Source organism: Labrus mixtus, chromosome 19 (genome assembly GCF_963584025.1).
Source record: "Labrus mixtus chromosome 19, fLabMix1.1, whole genome shotgun sequence".
In the NCBI taxonomy this organism is placed as follows: Eukaryota; Metazoa; Chordata; class Actinopteri; order Labriformes; family Labridae; genus Labrus; species Labrus mixtus.
Window position 1 is genome coordinate 22,539,363 of NC_083630.1, and position 19,916 is coordinate 22,559,278.

The 19,916-nt window shown below is 42.9% G+C and overlaps 1 protein-coding gene across 1 annotated transcript in view; it reads right to left on the reverse strand.

Annotated features, from left to right (window-relative positions):
• The window catches only part of drosha (drosha ribonuclease III), a 127,934-nt gene that overhangs the window by 4,927 nt on the left and 103,091 nt on the right, over positions 1-19,916 (reverse strand). Inside the window, exons 27-31 of the mRNA XM_061064876.1 lie at positions 19,341-19,482; positions 13,579-13,661; positions 11,986-12,089; positions 6,833-6,925; positions 5,758-5,804 (exon numbers count right to left, since the gene is read on the reverse strand). Of these exons, the coding sequence (XP_060920859.1) occupies positions 5,758-5,804; positions 6,833-6,925; positions 11,986-12,089; positions 13,579-13,661; positions 19,341-19,482 (469 nt within the window). The remainder of the gene's footprint in view (positions 1-5,757; positions 5,805-6,832; positions 6,926-11,985; positions 12,090-13,578; positions 13,662-19,340; positions 19,483-19,916) is intronic.

A 19,916-nucleotide genomic window follows, 5' to 3' on the forward strand; every position in this document is an offset into this window, starting at 1 on the left:
AAGCCACAGCTGTAAAATGTACACATATAATAATTAAACACTCACAGGGAACACATTAATACTATCAATACTTTAAAGGCTTTATATGTGATCTTTTGGTCCAGCAGATGTCGCCCTTGAGCACCAGCATGAAACCAAAACAACTCGCGCTGCATTGTTGTGTTAGCATGCTAATGCTAGCGATCTTTATTCTGCTCGTATCTTCACACTGCATGTAAATTTACCTGAAATGAGTGTGATCTAGAAACACAGTTAAGCAGTGAGTACAGTATGTTATTCTTCTTTTCTTTAGTCCCTCAATTAAACAACTTTTATACACGAGGGGAGGAGTCAGCCGGCCGTCCGGGCGATGTAAACAAAGTGAAGATAGGACTCTGAAAACATCACAGACAGTGGGACTCGGGTGTTACACCCATTGTAGACAGTCATGACTCAGAGTTATTTTCAGAGGAGATACTTGATTTATATATTTAAGTGTGAAAAATCACATAGAAAGACTTTAAGAGTAGTACGAGTATTTTGTTTTTACGCACAGATTAGACGAACAGTGGGCGGAAAATATCCTGGATTGGGAGAGCCCGCCAATAACATTTTAGTTCCGTCTCGTTAACGAAAACAAAACTTACTTGTGGTTTTGAGTTTTTAATCATCAAAGATCTATTTTTAGCTCATCAACGTCTCGTCATCGTCATGGTAAAACTGTTGATGACCATTTATTGTCACATTTCATTCTAACAAAATGAACGCTGGATCAAAAAGTCAAAGAGTTGTACTGGACAGCCAAAACTTTTGGCAATTTTGACTTTGGTACAACCCTACAGTTTAGATTATTTGTCTTCAACACATTTATGTGATAAGGATAAAAAAAATCCTGCCAAAACCTGCGTCTCTTAAAAACCAGTGTATTTGAATTCTGAAGAGAAGGGGAGGATCCATTCTTCCTCTTTCAACACTCCTAAATCCTCATTATGGCAACACAGAGGAAAAGTCCAAGATAACGGCAATATCCTATTAAAAAAAAGAGCCGGATCAAATAAAGAAAATCCTGAATACAAAAAAATATATATATAATTTTAAGACATTTGAGAAAGACACACATGCATGGATACACACAGAAACACCATCCATTCCAATAATGCTTTCGGTGAGCGAGGCACCCCTAGTAGTGCCTCGGAGAGAAAACTACATATTGCAGTTAAAATATGGAAATCACCAGCGTTTTTCCCTTGGAGATGACTTGAGAATAACCCACTCGAGAAAAGGCTTTGGCCATTTACATTGTTTAACATGTGCACAAGAGCACGTGTCAAAGAGTGGGGCTTGCTGAAGAATACAAAAGGCTTTTTCATTTCGCTCTGTGATGGCCATCACATGAGACATGTTGAGAATTCTCAGCTGTCCAGTGTTCTGGAGAAAAGCACTTTTGAGATGGGCTGCTCTCTGAATACTGATTACACTTGGTTATGGCGTTAGCGCACTTATAGCTCGGGCTCAGGTCTTTTTGTTTATTGACAATGCAGTGATTCCTCTCAAGGCAAGAAGTCTTGAGATCCGAGGGTTTGGCTGCTTTCCGAGCAAAGAAGCAGTCAAGGCCTCGGCGTCAACGCGGCTTGTTGTGCCCTCCGACGGCAGCGCTGGAATGCTGGATGTGGAATCTGTGACGGCGGATCAGCTCCTCTTTTAAGGGCACAAGAACATACAGCGTCCTTTCACTTAAGCATTCACTATTCAGACCGATCTCCGGCTGCGAGGCGACTGCACAATAGACTTTTGGTCGGCTGAGTCTATCACCTAGAGCTCAAGTGCACCGCATCCGTCAACAAGCCAATAGTGCGCCTGTATAGCGGTGCTGATGAGGGGATTTCCCTGCCGTGCCAAAGGGCAAACAAAAGACTCAAGCCAGTGAATAGAGATCCTGCATACTGTACTTTACTCTGCCTCAATCCATCCAATGCTTTTATCCGGAGATTAAGAGGTTTAAAGAAAGCCGAGGGAAAAAAAAAAAGTAGTCCCCTTCCAGCTACTGGCCAGATTGAAGCTCCTTCTCATATTCAACAGATATTCCATTGTTTGAGGAACAAGCAGCTGTGAGGAAGCGAAGGGGAGGTGGTTGAGTCTTAGAGAGAGAGAGAGATTTGGAGACTCAGAACAGAGCCAGTACTATCTGTAAGGATGAATGATAAATGGCTAAGCCGTTTCCATGTATATTTGATGTCGCCTTAGACCTAATGGCGCGTGGTGCACGCAGCCTCAGGGCCTGGGAAACTCTGCACCCTTCCCTTCGACTTGGTTCCCCTACCTGGCTGCTCTTAGCTCGATTTGTTTGCACTCATGTTTGCTCCCGGTCCGGGCCTTGGTTAACATTTAATTCTGCCTTGACGGATACAGGCAGGAGACTGTCAAGAAAACGTCGGCCATCAAGTAATGAAATGTGAATAAGCCGAGGCCACCAGCGGATCGGCTACAGACAACCAAAATATTGGGGCCTGGGTCTCTTTAATGAGCTCTCAGCTGTCTGACTGAACGCAGCCATGTCTTTCACCTCCTCCGACACCGTGGATCCTGCCTGCCAGGGAAGAGAGCGCCGCAGCAGAAACAAAAAGTTCAATCCGGCTCAAAGTGCTCCTGATACTCGAGGAGACCTTTAAATAAAACATGGAAATGAATCCTGACACGTCGCGGTGAAGCTGCTTTTCGATTCCGAGAGTTACACAAGGTAGCACCGGTGTACAGGAGGAGTGATGGTGCAGCCGATGCTGCAGCGAGTGGCCAACAAGACAATCAATGACGAATTACATGACACCGGGGCTAATGTCCTTGATTAGTCTTGCTATGCGAACAAATGAAGCGAGGCCCCTTGACAATCACAGGAGAGACAATGTGGCTCGGGTAGGAGTCGAGGCTGGTTTCTGCGGCAGAGGAGCTCCAGTCTCATTACATCAGCTCATGGTCAGGAGCAAACACATCCTCCAAAAGGAAAGTTTGAGCCCCGCTGACTCACCTTGCATATTTATCCCTAACAGGAAGATGTTCAACAATGAAAACAAGAGAGTAAGAATGAGCGATTTATGACAAAAGAAGTGATTAATACAGGCCGTGACTTGAAAAAATATAAGAAATAAGAAATGATCTTAGAGGAAAACGACCTCTGAATAATGAGACCTACCTGTGCATGATGGATGGTGGAAGAATCACCAATCCACTGGTGGAAGTCTTACAACTTGATGCAACCACATTAGGGCTGCAAATAATGATTGATTATATTATTGAAAAGCTTCTTCTGGTATAATATTAACCGTTTAATTTATTTTAGTTCCCGGAGCGTGTTTGTATGATCAATACCCCCAAACTCAATGACATTCAGAAAAGAAATATGTAGATTTTTACCCCATCCACTTAGTTTTCTACAGGGACATTGCAGTACTTTGCAACACAATACTTTTATACAGATCGGGGGCCTCGGCGACTGAGTAAGTAATAAGTTTCAAAAGTTTCAGGATTACTTCAGCGGATTTGCTTCAACCAAGAGCTGCAAGATAGGCAGTAAAAAAAACTGCCTGGTTGAAGCGAGTCAGCTAAGGCTTGCTGCACACAACGGGACTTCAGGCCTGCTTTTGGGCTCCATTTGCCTTCCTTGATTTTTCTTCTGAAGTAACGTTAAAGATTAAAGAAACACGGTTAAGATTTAAGTGTGTAGCCAGCCTAGCAGTGATCATTTTTTAAATGTATGTTTGACAACATTGCAGAAAGGATTGCTCAGGTATGGATCTTGCTGTAAAGTAACTTACTGTTTTTGTTGTTTCCAAAAAGAGAAATTATTGCTCTGCTTAACTCCATTGACAAAATGTTGAATACTAATTTACAGAAAACAGGAGCTGCTTGTGTACAGCTTCCACAATTGTATTATTGCATGATTTGTAGTTTTGAAATATGAGCTCACATCCAGCAGAGACAAAAATGACCTGTAGAGGCTTAGTAGACATTTGACTCCTGTGTTCTGTGAGATCAAATACTGACATTTCTTTTTTTTGCAAATGGAGTCGGTTGGCTTTGAAGGGAGTGATGTAACATCTGCTCCTGGTTAAAAAAAGATCTTACCATACCGAAATAAGCTATTTCTTCACCCACCAATCCTTTAATGTTGTCAGACATTTAAATGAAAATCTGAGCCTGTCAGTAGAAAAAAAAATGACACAGTGGATATTCTTTGATGGGGCACATTTGTGTTGGAAGATTATAATAGAGTTTGTTCCTACTCTATTATTAACAAGACTAATATTTGGCTTCATCTAAATAATCGACACGCTCACCTCAGGTACACCGGGTGAAAGGAGGAAGAGCGCGTCAAGCTTTAGGGGCGAGTCGTAAATTAAGTGACTCTCCAAAGTCAAAACAAAGTCCCTGAAAGTGGAAGCATTTTGCGTGGAAGGAAGGAAGGACTTGTAGTGCGGATTTTAAATCAACTGACCTTTTAAAAAGGCATCGCTAATCTAGTCACATGAAACAGCAATTTATGAGGGGGGAAATGTTCATTTACTCGCAATGAGCATCTATCAATCATGGTGACAGAGGTGTACACTGGGGAGAGGAAAGTGGGAGGAATTAAGGGAGGGAGGACGACACAGGAGAGAGAGTGTGTGTGCACTGAACTACGCCCCCTGATAAGGAGGGAGGGAGCGAGGTGAGAGGAAGATGCAGACAGAGAGAGGGTCTTTTAATAATGTTTCATAAAATGCTAAAGCTCGGACCGCACAAACAGTATCCATTACAAAATGGCTGGAGGCCACATTTATGAGCCAAACCGAATCAAAGCTTGACCCGCGTGCCCTCTGCAACGTTCACAGACCCGTTCCAACAAAAACCCATTTGTGTTCACCTCCAGCTAATTAGTTGAGTAAAGAACAAATTGTATATTTGATTAATGCGGCGGGCACAGAGATACAGAGCGAGGCCAGCCCGAAAAATTACACTTACCAAACTCTTTACACACTCAGCATGGTATTATTCATACACACACACACACACACACACACATCTGCATTGAGTAGCTGTTAATGGAAATAGCTCATAGACGCGTCTCTGAGAGCCCTGTAATTGTATTTTTACTTGGCAGTGAATAAGACTTTGTAAATACCTAAAACCCACTATCTATTCTCCTTAAGTGGTTGTTGATGACAAGATGAAAACCAGCCAAGAGTTGAAGCGGCGTGCGGGGAACATGTCAGGTGCACTCCTTCAGATGTGAAGAGCACAACGCGTGAAGCCTCGCTCTCTTGGTGTTTAAAAAGGGCTCGAAAAAAACAAAAAAAACTTTGCGCGGTCCTCGACACAAACTTCCTCAAGTCCCGCAGGATGATGGACATGTTCGAGGAGGCTTAGCTTCCCCTGTCCTTGTTTTATTAGTGGGTTCTCCATGCCTGGCTAGGCCTCATGCCTGTGCTCTGGGCGAGCACTTCAAACAGCCTAATGTCCTATATGTCGCAGCCAACCGGCTGCTCAGGCCACAGCTCTCTGCCAGCCATCTTGCATACCGTACAGCCAAGGCTAATATTCAACACCGAGGCTTAGAGTGTGAATATGAGTATGTGTGTGTGTGTGTGTGTGTGTGTGTGTGTGAGTGTGTGAGTGTGTGTGTCTGTGTGTGTGTGTGTGTGTGTGTGTGTGTGTGTGTGTGTGTGTGTGTCTGTGTGTGTGTGTGAGTGTGAGTGTGTGTGTGAGTGGGTTGGTAGAGGAGGAGGGGGTTGCCAAACAACTCACATTTTTCAAGCGCATCCATCGCAGCTCCCATTTCTGCCTGTTGGATACTAGATTAGAAATATTTGAAAAAAAGGAGAGAGAGAGAGAGAAAGAGAAAGAGAGGGGAGAAAAGGTCTTTAGCATATTCAAAATGTCCCTTTTTTGAATTTCTGTCAAAGAAAAAAAAAAAAAAAAAAAAAAACGGCCCCAATATTGAGCGGATTATCAAAAGTGCATTATATTTGTTTTGAAAGAAGCCTTTCTGCCAAACAATCCCAGGTAACACAGCGCGCACATTTCAAAAAGGTAAGCCTGTTGGCGGCTCGGCGCCGGGCACTGTTTACGCCTTTGCGATTCACCGTCCCTCCGTATATATTACGCGCCTGTGTGATCATAGCCCAGGCAGCGGAGGTGGCTGGGAGCTTAAGTCATGTAAATACAAAAACAGTAAGCTGTCAAAGATCCTATGGAAGGGACAAAGTTATCGCCAGCTTAGAGCGAGAGAGAGAGCGCTTTCAAGTAAGGGGGCCGTGGAGGGGGGGATTTCCACATGTGGAGAGAGAGAGGGTTGGGGGGGGGGGCGGGGGGGGCGGGTTAAAGATGTTGGATGGATTTAGGTTTCATTTCTCGCAGGCTCAGCTGCAGCTTTATTGTCAACCCTTCCAACCCTGAAAAGGGTCTTCGTGCAGGGACTCGCTTTCTTTACTGAATGTGTGAGCGCAGACAAAAGGTGTGCAGTCATAATAACACGAACAAACATGCACACGCAAACAAACATCCCCGTCCTGCTGTGAACACACTAACCCAGGTAGACATAAAACACAGCCTTAGATGCAGAGTGTCGCCTGGTCACAGACTCCTCTCCTGCACAAAGTGATATTTTCATAACGCAATTTACGTCGAATCAATAATGAATCGATTCATTTTCATTCTGCATAATGTCTCTCCCGGTAGAGTAGGCCCCAACAAGAGCTTAATTGCTATAATAAACACCATCAATAAAGCACGGCCATTATTCTCAGGCCCCATTAGCGGCGTGTTGAGAAGTGGAGCGCCTTGTTTCTGTTGGTGTGTCGTAGTATATTGTCTCACTCACCTTGGGCCTTTGCCACAGCCGATTCGCTCCCCTTTGAAATACACAGCGACGGTGTAGGTGCGGGCATGCGAGGGCCCCACCGTCTGCAGGGTCCTGCGGAAAAAATTCAAACACAGAAATATTGGGATGAGACGGAGGAGGCTAGAGTTGTGAAGTAATAACACAAGAGGGGGGGAAAAGGCGCAAGGACGCTCGGGGACATTGTCCTTCAGAGAAATAACAAGAAAAAGCAGAAGTTTCAATTGGAAGAAATATAATTCATCTCAAGCGGCGGGTTGAGAGGAGGGGGAACAGGGCTTTGATTCAGTGGCGTGCTTTGAGAGCGAGCGCGAGCCATCTGAGGGACATATAAACAACTTTTTAAAGCCTTCCAAAACTCCCCTCACCCATCATCTTCAGAAACCGAGATCTGTGTTCGATAGAGAAAACACAAAAAAAGAATGATGACAAACTGAAATAAAAGAATGACAATACGAGAGACCCCCAGGAGTCTTTGGTGTGCTGGAAGGGTAAATAAAAGAAAAAAAAGCTGAGGAGGAGCGCCATGGCAGCGGGAGAATATCTCTCGCTTCATTTACAGATGTACCTCATTTAAAAAGAAAACAGCTCGTCATCTCTGCTGGGACGCGTGTACAAGACAAGCAGACAAAACTTGGGAGATGTTTGAAATGTTAACATTAGCATAAACATCCCAGACCCAAGCTGTGAGTCGCCTGAATTATTCACGGACAATTTACTTATTTCAGGAGAGCGATCCATTTTTAATGCAATGTGGTCACTTATGACACGTTATCAATAATGCAGACTTCCTTTCTCACTTACAAATGAAGAGGCACACATAGCATGTGTGCAGCAAATAAGACTTCAGTGCGCCACCGGTTTTTTTTTAAAGCCAAATCTCAACAGGGAGAGCGTGTCACTTGGAATTATCACGCTGCTAAAATGACACAAAAACGAGACGGAATGAAAAGGAAAATCTGTGAGCTGTTGGGAAGTTGTCAACTTCAAGGCTTGTGCACAGATGGAAGTGTGCGAGAGAGAAAAGAAACGGCACCGTAGAGGGTCTTCGGCTCGCACTAAAAGCAGCTACTTACTGTCTGAGGCCATTCTCTGCACAATGTAGAAGAGTGTGTGTGTGTGTGTGTGTGTGTGTGTGTGTGTGTATGTGTGTATGTGTGTGTGTTCCCTGGTGTGTCCTGCCCAGACGAGATGTACGGTAAAGTGATGGTGCTGGGGGTTGAGGTGTGAATCTGTCATCAGGCAGACACATTCACCGAGGGAACCTTTAGCAGGAGGGGCTTGGTGCATTAACTCCCATCCTTCCACCCCTTTCCTGTGTCCTTTCCTGTGTCCTTTCCTGTGTCCTTTCCTGTGTCCTTTCCTGCGATCGTTTAGGCCCCTTTCCATCCGGCTCACACCTGAAGTCTCACCCCTCTGTTTTTCTACCTTTTGAACTTGTTTCAACGAATACAGACGGATCCTGGAGAAAAGTCTCGCAGCATTCACACAACCATCTCCCTCTGACGTCACTCAGGGGGAAAGTTAAAAAAATATATAAATAACATTACAGTTAGCTAGAAGTGGCTTTCCTCTCTGCTTACACTTTCAAATGCTTATGTTAAGTAAATGGTTGTATGCTAATGCTAGCCGCATCTCTCTGTTGTAAATGGGTTATCAAACCCACCCAACTACTATAAGTAGTCCCTGAGTTTCCTACAGATTCCACTGCTTTCGTTTTAGCTTCTTATCAATTTAAAAGCAGTTTATTTATTTTTTATTTTTTTATTTTTTATTTTTCAGGGACATATTGCATATTGATAAATATTTCTGTAAATATGCCGGCTCTTTTTGTGCTCTTTTTGTGCTCTTTTTATGCTCTTTTTGCGCTCTTTTTGTGCTCTTTTTGCACACCTCCACTTTGCACTTTAATAACCTGAATTTCCATTCTGGTATGAGCTCATGACTGATTTTATTGCGCTGTTTTTATTTGGTTTTATATTCTGCTGTGTTGTCTGATTTTTTAAATTCGTTTTGGTTTTATGTTTTATGGTGATGTTGTCCTTGTGTTTCTTGTCTTCTGTGTGCTCCTGTTGCAACGCAAATTTCCCCTTGTGGGACAATAAAAAAAACAAATCTAAAATCTATTGTTGTCCCTGTGCCAGATTTTATAAAAGGCTCCCTTAAAAAAACAAAAAACTAATTCAAACATCGCTAAAAGCTACAAAAATAGAAATATCATGAGAGTAATGAAGCAGACACAGGAGAAAATACATAAACCATGCAGGAGAGACATAAAGCAGCATTTGGTTAATATAAAAAATGTATATCATGCAGGACAGACATGGAGCAGCGTTGAGCAGACATAACAATGTACCAAACAAAAACAAAAAACAAGATCCTTCAAATAGGAAGGCTGAAATCGGCGATTTTGAGCGATTTTGTGAAATTCAACTTTAATTTGTGGACTTCCTGTCTGGTTTTTTCAAAACGCTGCAGGAGGGTTTTCAGTCCGTCCCGACAAGCTTAATGTGCGTACCAATTTTTGTGAGTGAAAAAAACCCTTTATGGGGAGGCCTTTTTGAACATTTCAAGGGGGCGCCACTGAGCCATTTTGCAAAATTTGTTTACGAAACCACCAAAATATCTAATTTTTTCACGAGACCTGATGACCGTGGAAAGTTTGCTGAGTTTTTGGGCACGTTCAAGCCCTCAAAAGTGGCCTCAAAGAGGAGGATTAAAAATAATAATAATCATTTGCATTCCAAGAGGGTCCTAAAAAACAAGTATTAGCAAAGGCACGTATCCAATAACCGAGTTAAATCAAATTGATTTGTTCTCTATTAAAAGTTATACAAACACAGCAGAGCAACATTATGACACCATTTGAACAAGAGGATAAAGAAAAATGGCCATCTTGTGAATCAAGTGAATAGACCAATAGGGGTCAGGTCACATGAAGCGACTGCTCCTGCTTATTCTTTAAACGGTAACAAAAAGTTATTATATGACTCAAGGCTGTTGCAGCAGCCTCCACTCAGCTGTATGTGAGCATCGTGTCTTTGAATGTTGGAATTCAAGTCAGACAGAAGCATCTTATTTGTTCCGCGTTCACGTTCTTCGGGGGCTGTAGAGTTGGAGGGAAAGTGTTGATTGTAGTGTCAGAGTTGTGCTGTGTCAAAAATCACCGTGCGTCGGGGGTAGATAGGGAGAATAATAAATAGAGGAAGCGTTGGGAGATATATTCAAATAAACACAACGAAGACAGAAAGGGAGGAAGAGGGGAACTTATTAAAGGCTGGATCGTTGGACTTCATTGTACATAAAAAAAGTGCTCCGTCTCCAAACACCCATGCACATCCAGTTGACCCTCTTTCTTTTTTTTTTTTTTTCTCCTCCTCGGAGAAAACACTGTTTGTCAGTTTCCAAGGCGACAAACACACACTGCTTCATGGCGGTTTCTGAAAAGCATTCTGTCAAATGACACTTGCTCCTTGACCTTTTGTCAAATAAGAGGTCTCTTTGGGGTGTGTTTACTTATCACAACAACAGAGACCTTTTACACAGCTATTCACAATGTTCAGGGACCGACGGAGAGGGAAAGAAAAAAAGTCCCGTGAATTATGTTTGTGCCATTTCATTTCTCTCCATGTTGTGGGTCCATGTTATGCTTCGCTGAACCCGTTTAAACCGACTCTGAGTCAGGCTGAACACAGGGCGACAAACACGTTCATTTGCTTCCGTGTATATTTTGAAGGTTTATGAACAAGTTTAGGTCTCTTCAGGGTCTCACATTTTTAATGTTACATAAAGACACATTTAGGATTAATACAGAAGATGATACAGAGGATTGGTTACCATGATTCTGGTTGCTCTTCCAGCAAAGGGAAGAGCCAGACTTGGGGCTGGGGCACAGACCATAGACTGTATATAAAAATGGACGTAGTCTCAGTGACTTTTGAATTCCAGCGGTGGCGGACACCATATTGGATATGCTGCTTCAAATTAACTTTTGATTTTATTTTCACACAATACCCACCTCTGAAAAGACAAACAGCACATCTCCCTTTTGCTTGTTTGAAATTAGAGATTAAGAACTAAGGAGGATAAATGGTTTAAATTGATTCTGTCATTATTTTGAATTTAAATAAGTGAGGAACTTTCTGCTTGTGGTGATTTTGGCGCCCCAAGATGAAAATTGTCATCCTTGTCTTTTAACTCCTCTTGATTCTTGGAGGTGGAAAATATAAAAAAGGCTTTTTTTTGTGCTGTCAATCACCTCGTCTGACACCCAACTGGCAGCAGTGTTTACAGGCATTAAAAATAACTTGTTGTTGATGGGCTCCTTCTTATGCAGACCATAAAGCGGTATTAGTGTTAATATCAGTCACTAACCAAGAGCCAGACTTTTTTGGCTGGGGTGGCCAAACTGGGGCACAGACCATAGACTGTATATAAACATGGACGTAGTGTCAGTGACTTTTGAAGCCCAGCGGTGGCGGACACCATATTGGATATGCTGCCTCAAATTAACTTTTGATTTTATTTTCACACAATACCCACCTCTGAAAAGACAAACAGCGCATTTCAAGGGCCAACCATGGATTCTCTCCTTTTTGCTTGTTTAAAATTAGAGATTAAAAACTAAAGAATACATGTTTTAAATGGATTCTGTTATTATTTTACATTTAAATAAGTGAGGGAATTTCTGCTTGTGTTGATTTTGGCGCCCCCAGTGGACTAAGCGGTACCTTTCATCTCTTTGTTGACCTAGGTCCCGTGTATGTGTAAGAAATGCTTTCAGATGAAAATTGTCCTCCTTGTCTTTTAACTCCACTTGATTCTTGGAGGTGGAAAATGTAAAAAAAAAGGTTTTTTTTGTGCTGTCAATCACCTCGTCTGGCAAACCATAAAGCGGTATTAGTGTTAATATCAGTCATTTACCTAACCTGCTATAAACTCCTGACAGGAGCTTTAGCAGATGAAGTGTTAAACCAGTTGGGAAAAGATTCTCCAGTCTGGTAAGGGATCGGTTGAGGTGTTAAAACAGATACAGCAGCACAACGAACAGCTTTGTAAAATGCCTCTTTCAGAAGATTAAATGCCTGTGGAAATTCTTAATATTCAACATCACTGCTGTGTTAGCGGGCCCTTACTTGTACAGTGGGATGTCGGGCTCCTTGCCCTCAGTCCTCAGGGTCAAACAGCACTGCTGCAGCTGAGACTTCGGGTCATTCCAGTCCTGGTTCAGGATAAACTCCTGCAACACAATAAAACAAACAAATCACATTCAATCAAATTCTTTTACAGAGAGAAACTTGTAAAATATAAAAAAATAAAAATCTGCTGCAGTTGCAAACCCCCCCCCCCCCCCCCCCCCCCCCTCTCTCTTTCTCGTTCACAAAATGCTTTTATTTCATTCTGGCTTTGACCCTCTGTACCATTTTTACCCCTTCACTTATTTGCTCTCTCGCTGACTGGCTCTCCATCTGTGTCTTCACGGTGAGTACAAATCACTGGCTACTTAAGACAAAAGCCAATCCCCGTCCAGATATAAAGAGCGTCTGGGAGTCTCCCAGGTGTGCAGCCCTGATACATTTCTCTTATCCAACAGGGACTTCTAAAAGCCCCTTCCATTAACAGGGAAGCAGCCTTGTCATAAAAAGGCAGACTTTGAATCCAGAACTGTCTGCTCCTATTAATTTTCTACAAAGAGTGCTTCTGCTGCTTCTGTTGCTAGCGCTCTCCTGCTCTGCCTCCCACCGAACCTCTCTCCATCTCTCTTGCTTTTTGCGCTTTACTTTCCCTTTTTTTTTCCTGCTTTCCCACTTTTTGCTCTCTCTGGGGGGGCAGCTGTACCCCCTTTAGCCCAAAGCAGAGAAATTAGGCTGTTTTGAAAAAAAAAAAAGAGCGTAGCATATAGCTGTGCTTTCTTCACAAGGGAAGGAGCGAACATAAGGAAAAAGGAGCGTTTATGCCCCTGTTTTTTTTTTTTTTTTTTGCCTCTCTATTTCCATCCAAATTGGATGAAGCAGCACAGTGTGCAACGCTGTGGTTTCCAGAAGGCTATGTAAGGAGACGTGCTGGCTGTTCCACAACTTTTTTTTCTCTCTTGGAAGTGGAAATGAGGTGCTCTCTTGCAGCGACCATGACGCAAAGCTCAGCTCCTCCAGAGCCGTGGATTCTCCCTGGAGAGGCACACCAAGACAGCAATTAGCATGGAATATCAGACCACTGCAGCATCTCTTCACAAGGAGAGGTCCACGCTGGGTGGCTACTGCTTTTGTGGGCACTCCTCTGCGCATGCCTGTTTAAGATATGAGAGTGTATGCGATGCTCTGCGTCTCGGGGCTCTTCTGTCTAAATTTGGAGAATGCAGTAGTCCTTGAGATGCTGTCCTCCTTAACTCACATGTGACCATGGGAGGCTTGAGCGAAGGCTTCCTCGATCTATTGCGACTCTTAGAAGAGCCGAGAAGTGGATGCCAGTAACAGCCCAAGCACTCCTTGGAACCAATAGGAAAACAGCATCGCGGTTCCTGTTAAAGATGACTAAAATAGCGATCAAGGCACTCAACAGCCGAAGCACCACTTGTGATACCTTCCGTCGATTCTAGCCCCCATTAAGGCACCAGCCATTAGCTCCCTCATCATCATCCCCCTGCTTCTTTTGTCTCTCCGAGGTGGCTCAGCTCAGCGGCTCATTGATCAGACGCGAGGCCGCTGAATGGCTATCAATAAGGGGCTCACCTTCAGCCGGGGGAAGAAGCAGACGTTCATGAAGGTGTGCACGTACTCCAGATCTTTATCAATGTAGAGAGCGGCGATGAAAGCTGCGGGACAAACACAGAAAATAAAGAAGTTACATAAAGATAAAAAAATCAATAAAAGATGGCAGGTTCTTTTTTTTCCTGTTCGATTTAAAGGAAAATAAAACAAAAAGCAGAGGAGGAGAATCAGCTGTGGCTCTCGGCAGCAAAGTGGCTTGATGTTAATATAAACTATTTGAAAAGCGATGGCTCTGAAGATGCTGCCTTTTCCCTTCAAACAGGAAATGAGTAAAGTGAGGGGCCACGCAGAGTTCACAGAAACATCTTTATAGTGTATGAGATGAAGCCGTACATCAAGATGAATCGAGAGTAACTGAGCTGAAAAAAAAAAAAAAAGAGAGAAAGGGGTTTTGAAATGTAAGCAGTAGGTGGTGGTGGATGTCATCTTCATCTCCCGGCTGTCCCCCGTTTGTTTTCCCTCTTCTGCTCTGACTAAGACGGTGGGACACGACGGGAGGAATAATAGGTAATATTTTCAGGAGGCCAGCGAGGGGGCTTGAAGTAGCTGCGGGGCACGGCTGTTCATATGCCGAAGAGCACGCGCTCATTTTCAGCGCTGACCCCTCGTCTCCCTCTTCCTGTGTCATCAACTCTGCTCCAGCACCGCACTCTGAAGGACCATTTGAAAGGCAAATGATATGAAGCTCTTGTACTAAGGTCTGCCTATTGAAGGCTGACCTGGAAATGCATCAGTGCTCATCAGAAGTCAGACAAATCGTGCATTTTCTCGAGGCCTTATTCGTAATATATTTGAGGGAGGCAAAATACATTTAGGGATCATTGAGGAGCCAATGACGGTAGCAGGTTGGTTTACAGTTATCCAATCAGTGCCACAGGAAGAACTTAGTTGAGTTATTTTGTATTCTTCAGCTTTTCATTGAAACCAGGGAGGAGTAAAAATTTAAGTGGAGACAACACAGATGTTATTAAATCTACTTAATGTACAACTGTTTGTTTCAATCATAAAACCACAGCAGTGTCGGAATACTGTCATGACTTTGCATCAGTTTTTTCTTTTTAAAAAAAGAGGGTATATGTAGGATGAGGGGCGGGTATGGTGGCTCACATGAGCATCCCACCTGCACAACCTGTAAACCTACAAAACCATTTACTGAAATAGTATGTGGCAAATGCCTAAACAAATGGAAACATGTAAACGAGCGGCATGTAAAAGATAGCTCAAAGAACCGCGTTAACATCCAACATGATTTAAATACTCAAACTATGCAAACTAAATCCATGACCTTCCGTTGGCTGGATGTGCAGCGTCCTCTTGTTCTTGTTTTTGACTTTGCATAGGTGCAGCGTATTTGCAGCGTGTCTGATGTTAATGCAGCTGTTTCGTCTTTTAGCAGCACATCCTTTTTTATATGCAGTACGTTTATGTCACTGCAATTTGGATTATTTCTAAATTTATTTCATACTTATTTTAATTGACTAAAATTTTCATTTCATTTCTTCTTCTTTTTTTTAATCTATGTCTTTTAACTTTTCTAAAAACTGTTTTACTCATTCTCGTCTTCTTTCCTGTTTCAGTTTTATTTTTTTTTTATTCTACCTCGTTCTGTCAATTTGTGATTTTATTTCCCATCTGTCGCTCCCCTGTGAAGCCTCTCTGGGCTGCATGCTTGTATGTATAAAAGGTGCCGAACAAACAAAGTTGAGCGCATATTTTCCAATGTAAATCATTTCAGCTGGTGCAGGCTGGTTACCCCTGTCAGACTGAAGGGAGTGAGTCATTTCTTTAAAATATCAGACAAACGAATACAAATAATTATAAGCATCATTTCATTGATCTGGTGAACTTCTCTAATTGTCAAATATTTTCTTTAAGTAACAAAAATTGTAACCATGAAAAAATGCTGAGTCGGACATTTTTCATGTAAAGAAACAATGATGTGTTGCATCATAATGACATCACTGTTTCAGTTTTTTGACATGCTTGGTTTGACTATTACGTAATTTGTGAATTGTTTATTGCAATCTCTGACTCTTTTAATCTTATTTTTTTGTATTTATTTTCTTATTATTGTCTTCTAAATGTTTCCTAATGGGCTTGTTTTTAATGTACTACACCCCTGTGAAGCACTCTGAACTACCTGAGTGCGTCTGAAAGGTGCTTATAAATAATCTTGCTTTGTCGACATCATGAGCACCAGAGGAAAGTAGTCACTAATAGTGCTGCCATCCCTGACACATCGGGTTAACCCACAGCTCTCACAGCAGGAAACCCCATTTTATTATTTAATATTACACATGTTAAAATAAAACCTTATTATTGACCAGTCAATTAAATTAGCAGGACTATGACTTTCTACCTTTTATCTAATCAAATGGAAAAGAGCCTCGGTGCAGAGCAGACCACATACAGTGCAGCTCACAGTTTGAAACTTGTATTCATAATCAAAAGTCAAATATGGCTGTGTTAGGAGAAACAGGAGCTCTGACACTATAGGACTCAATATAATGTGAAACACACTCACAGTTCTGCAGTGTTCCTATTTTAACGTTATAACGTTTCTGGTTTTTCACTTAGTCAGCGATTTAAAGAGAAACTATACCTCAATGCATCGACAGTGAGTGAGTTTGGTGTACAGCTTCCAGTGTTTATTTGAAATGAAAATACATTGGCTTTTCAGTTGTGCTGTATTTGTTGCCTTGGTGATGTGACTAATCTACTTCCCCAGCCAACTGCCGACTCTGATTAGTATAATATCATGGAAGCAAGACTAAGAGGGTAATTCTGGTATTTTTTTTAAACCTCTTTTACATATTCTATGGTCTTAATGGTCTCATAGGTACACAAATCCAGGGGATTTTGGCAGCAAAACAGCCTGCGATGGCTGCAGAATATCTAGTCGGGCGTTTACCTGATCGTGTTGTGTCCATTTAAAGAACTTGTTTTTGCCGCAGATGTGTTGTGATTATCACTCAGACAGTATTATGGAAGGATTGCTGCAGAGACGGACCGTTTTGTTGAGGCAAGACGATTTGTGGTTTCTTTTCTCCAAGGACAAAAACATGACGTTTCACCTTACATAAGAGTTTCACCTCTGAGACAGGTGTAACTTTTGTCATTGGGTTATGTTGGCCCCTGAGCCAGACCTTTACACCTAAAGTACACAACGATGCAAACAAAAAAACTGGTCATGGGAGTGGTAGCTTAGCAATTCCAGTGATCTGTTAAGCCTGGCTCACACTGCAGGATAATCGGGCCGATTTGAGCTCCGATTCCTCCTTCCCGACAATCGCAGGGTCGCTCCCGACTCGAGGCTGCTCGGACCCGATTATCTGCTCAGATTATCTTGTAGTGTGCGCGGTACAAAGACACGATCTTAATGCCCCGATTTACTAACATGTTTGATATTTAGAATTTAAAATCTTGACGATTAGGTCATGAACGGGTCCGGCAGAAGTTGTGTGTGACTACAATATAACAACGAGAGACAAGGGAGGACCGTAGTCATGGCGACCAGCGGCAGGACGCAACCAGGCGTTTCTTGTTTTTATGGTTTTCAGTACAGATCATCAGTGCAGCACTTTTCTGAAACCATACATCTACGATTGTATCAACTTTCCTCTATCCTACAACAACTTCCACTTCCTTCTCTTTCACCAACCGCGGCCCGTTGGAGTTTTCAAATGAAACTTTATTAACAATTGTCAACGCTCAGTCCCGATTTCACTCGTACAGTGTGAGCTCTCCGGCCGTGCCCGACAATCGGGTCGTACAGTGTGAGCACACACGTCGCAAGGTCTGGTCGGGCGTCGTAAACGCTTCAGTCGTACAGTGTGAGCTGACCCCCGACTTTTATACGATCGGGGAAAAATCGCACAGTGTGAGCCAGGCTTTAGGTACAATAACAGCTGTATTAAGAAACTTTAACTTTCTCTAATGTTGTCAGACACTTTGAACCATGATCTGAGCGACACTTCTCTATATAAAACTAACTGTTATTCTCAGTTTTGTGTACAACAACGCTTCCATGCACTGCACTCCTCTCAGAATTGGCTCCACTGGAGTCCACGCGCTGGATTGAGGAAACTTCTCCCCACCAGTTGCTATCCAAATTACTATGCATTAAAGTTGGTGGAGCTGACAACACTTTGTCGGTGTCATTTTTTTTTACACATTACTTTTACATGACGAACGGCGAGGAGAGGCAGTATGAGGAAGCGTCCCCATCTTTGAAATCAGTGACGTGGGGACATTTTCGGTTTTAGCGTCAAGTAGAATGACAAGGAAACAAAAAAAATCACAGTCTGCAAACATTAGTTTCACACATGTCGCCTACTCAGTGGAAACCTACTCTAATATGGAAGCTACTGAACTGTTGTCACATGTAGCCAACAGCTGATACCTGCAACATCGAGGTCTGTATTGAACCGTGAGCTGACTGTATCATTGCCTCCCTAATTCAGACCCTGGTTAATTTTATGCGTCCAAGTGTCAGAACTAAAAATACCAGAATTATACTTCAAAGTCGACTGGGATCAAACAGTCACAGAGTGATGCACAACTGTAGCAACCAGCTCTTAATCATCCACCACCGCCATTATTTTTCTGTGTGTGAGGAATTCTTCAGATGTCTTATTCTGTTTGGTAACATCTATTAAACTGGTATCAATTCCAATGAGTTGCATTAAAGTACGGCAGCAGTAGAAGAGATGTTTTGTGTGACTTGTAATATTAAGTATGAAGAGGGCATCTTCAAGTGTCCTGAGGAATAAAAAGGAATCGATAAGGGTACTTGATGCTGTCGTCTTCAACTGCACATTCCAAAGAGACATCCAATAAATAAAGGTTTAGTAAACGTCTGTTAAGAACTCTTTATGGGAAATGATGAATGGACTTGTAAAGAGCTTTTCTAGACTTCTCAAAAGCACTTTACACCTGATGTCACACCTACACATTCAGACTCATTCACACACTGATGGCAGTGATTGCTATGCAGCGAGACCACCAGCTGTGATTAATTGATACACATTCATATGCCGCTGATGAAGCAGCGAGAGCAGCTTGGGGGTTAAGTGTCTCGCCCAAGGTCACATCAAACATGTGGCTGCAGTAACTGGGGGTCGAACCCCCCGACCTTCTGGTTGAGAGACGACCGACTCTACCACTGAGCCAAGTCCCGCATTCAGTAGAAACTCCTCCTACTCACCTACAAATCTCTCCATGGTCTAAGCACCACCGTACCTACCTCACCGACCTCCTCCATCCCTACACCCCGTCCCGACAGCTGTGGTCCTCAGCCACAGGCCTGCTCTCCACCCCCCCACACCAAACTTTGATCTTTTGGTGACAGAGCCTTCTGTGCCTCAGCCCCCCCCACCCCCACCCTCTGGAACTCTTTCCCTGCCGAAATCTGCACTGCTACATCTCTGGTCATTTTTTAAAAACCTCCTCAAACGCCACCCATCCACACTCATCCAACACTCCCCCCAACTGATCACCCACTTCCTTTCTGCTTCATTTGTTTGTCTCTTGTTGTCTCCCATTACGCCCCCCCCCCCACTTTATAAAGCATCCTTGGGTTTCATGAAAGGCGCTATATAAATCTCAGTTATTATTATTATTATTATTATTATTATTATTATTATTATTATTATTATCAGCCGTCGCATTTGATCTCTCTTTATGGTATATTTCTTTAAACAAATGAAGAGCTGTGAACCTACACTCCAACAGGTCAGCCAGAGTCTTGGTCCGCAGCGCGACAGGACGTTTGGTTTTGTCGTTGGTGATGGCAAAGTCCTGCATGCCCAGCTCCTCCGCCACTTTGGCCTGCGTGCGGTTGTTCACCAGAGAACTGCGAAGCAACTGTGGACAAAAAAACAATATTCAGTTCAGTTCATTCACTTTTTTTTTTTTTTTAAATCCAGAGAAAGTTTCTCTCAAAAATGTTGCTCTAGCTTTAAAGGTCCCATATTCTTCTTTTTCTGGTTTTATATGCTCTTTAGTGTGTTTTCAAAGTGTCCTGTGCATGTTTAGTCACATCTATGTACAAAAATTCAAAGTCCGCGGAAACGCAGCTTCTCCTACGTCCTCCTGTTAGCTGTAGCATTAGCCACATGTAACGCTCGGTTCTAGCCCCCCTCGAAAAAAGAATTGCCAGTGTGACGTCATTGTCAGTGTGAGATCACTGATCTAAGCCCATTGGCTCGTTGTGGCAAGCCCTGCAGCTCATGTTGCACGCCCGTTAACTTCTGTAGCACGCCCACGATATGCCGTAGCCTGCGGTAGCACAGTAGAGC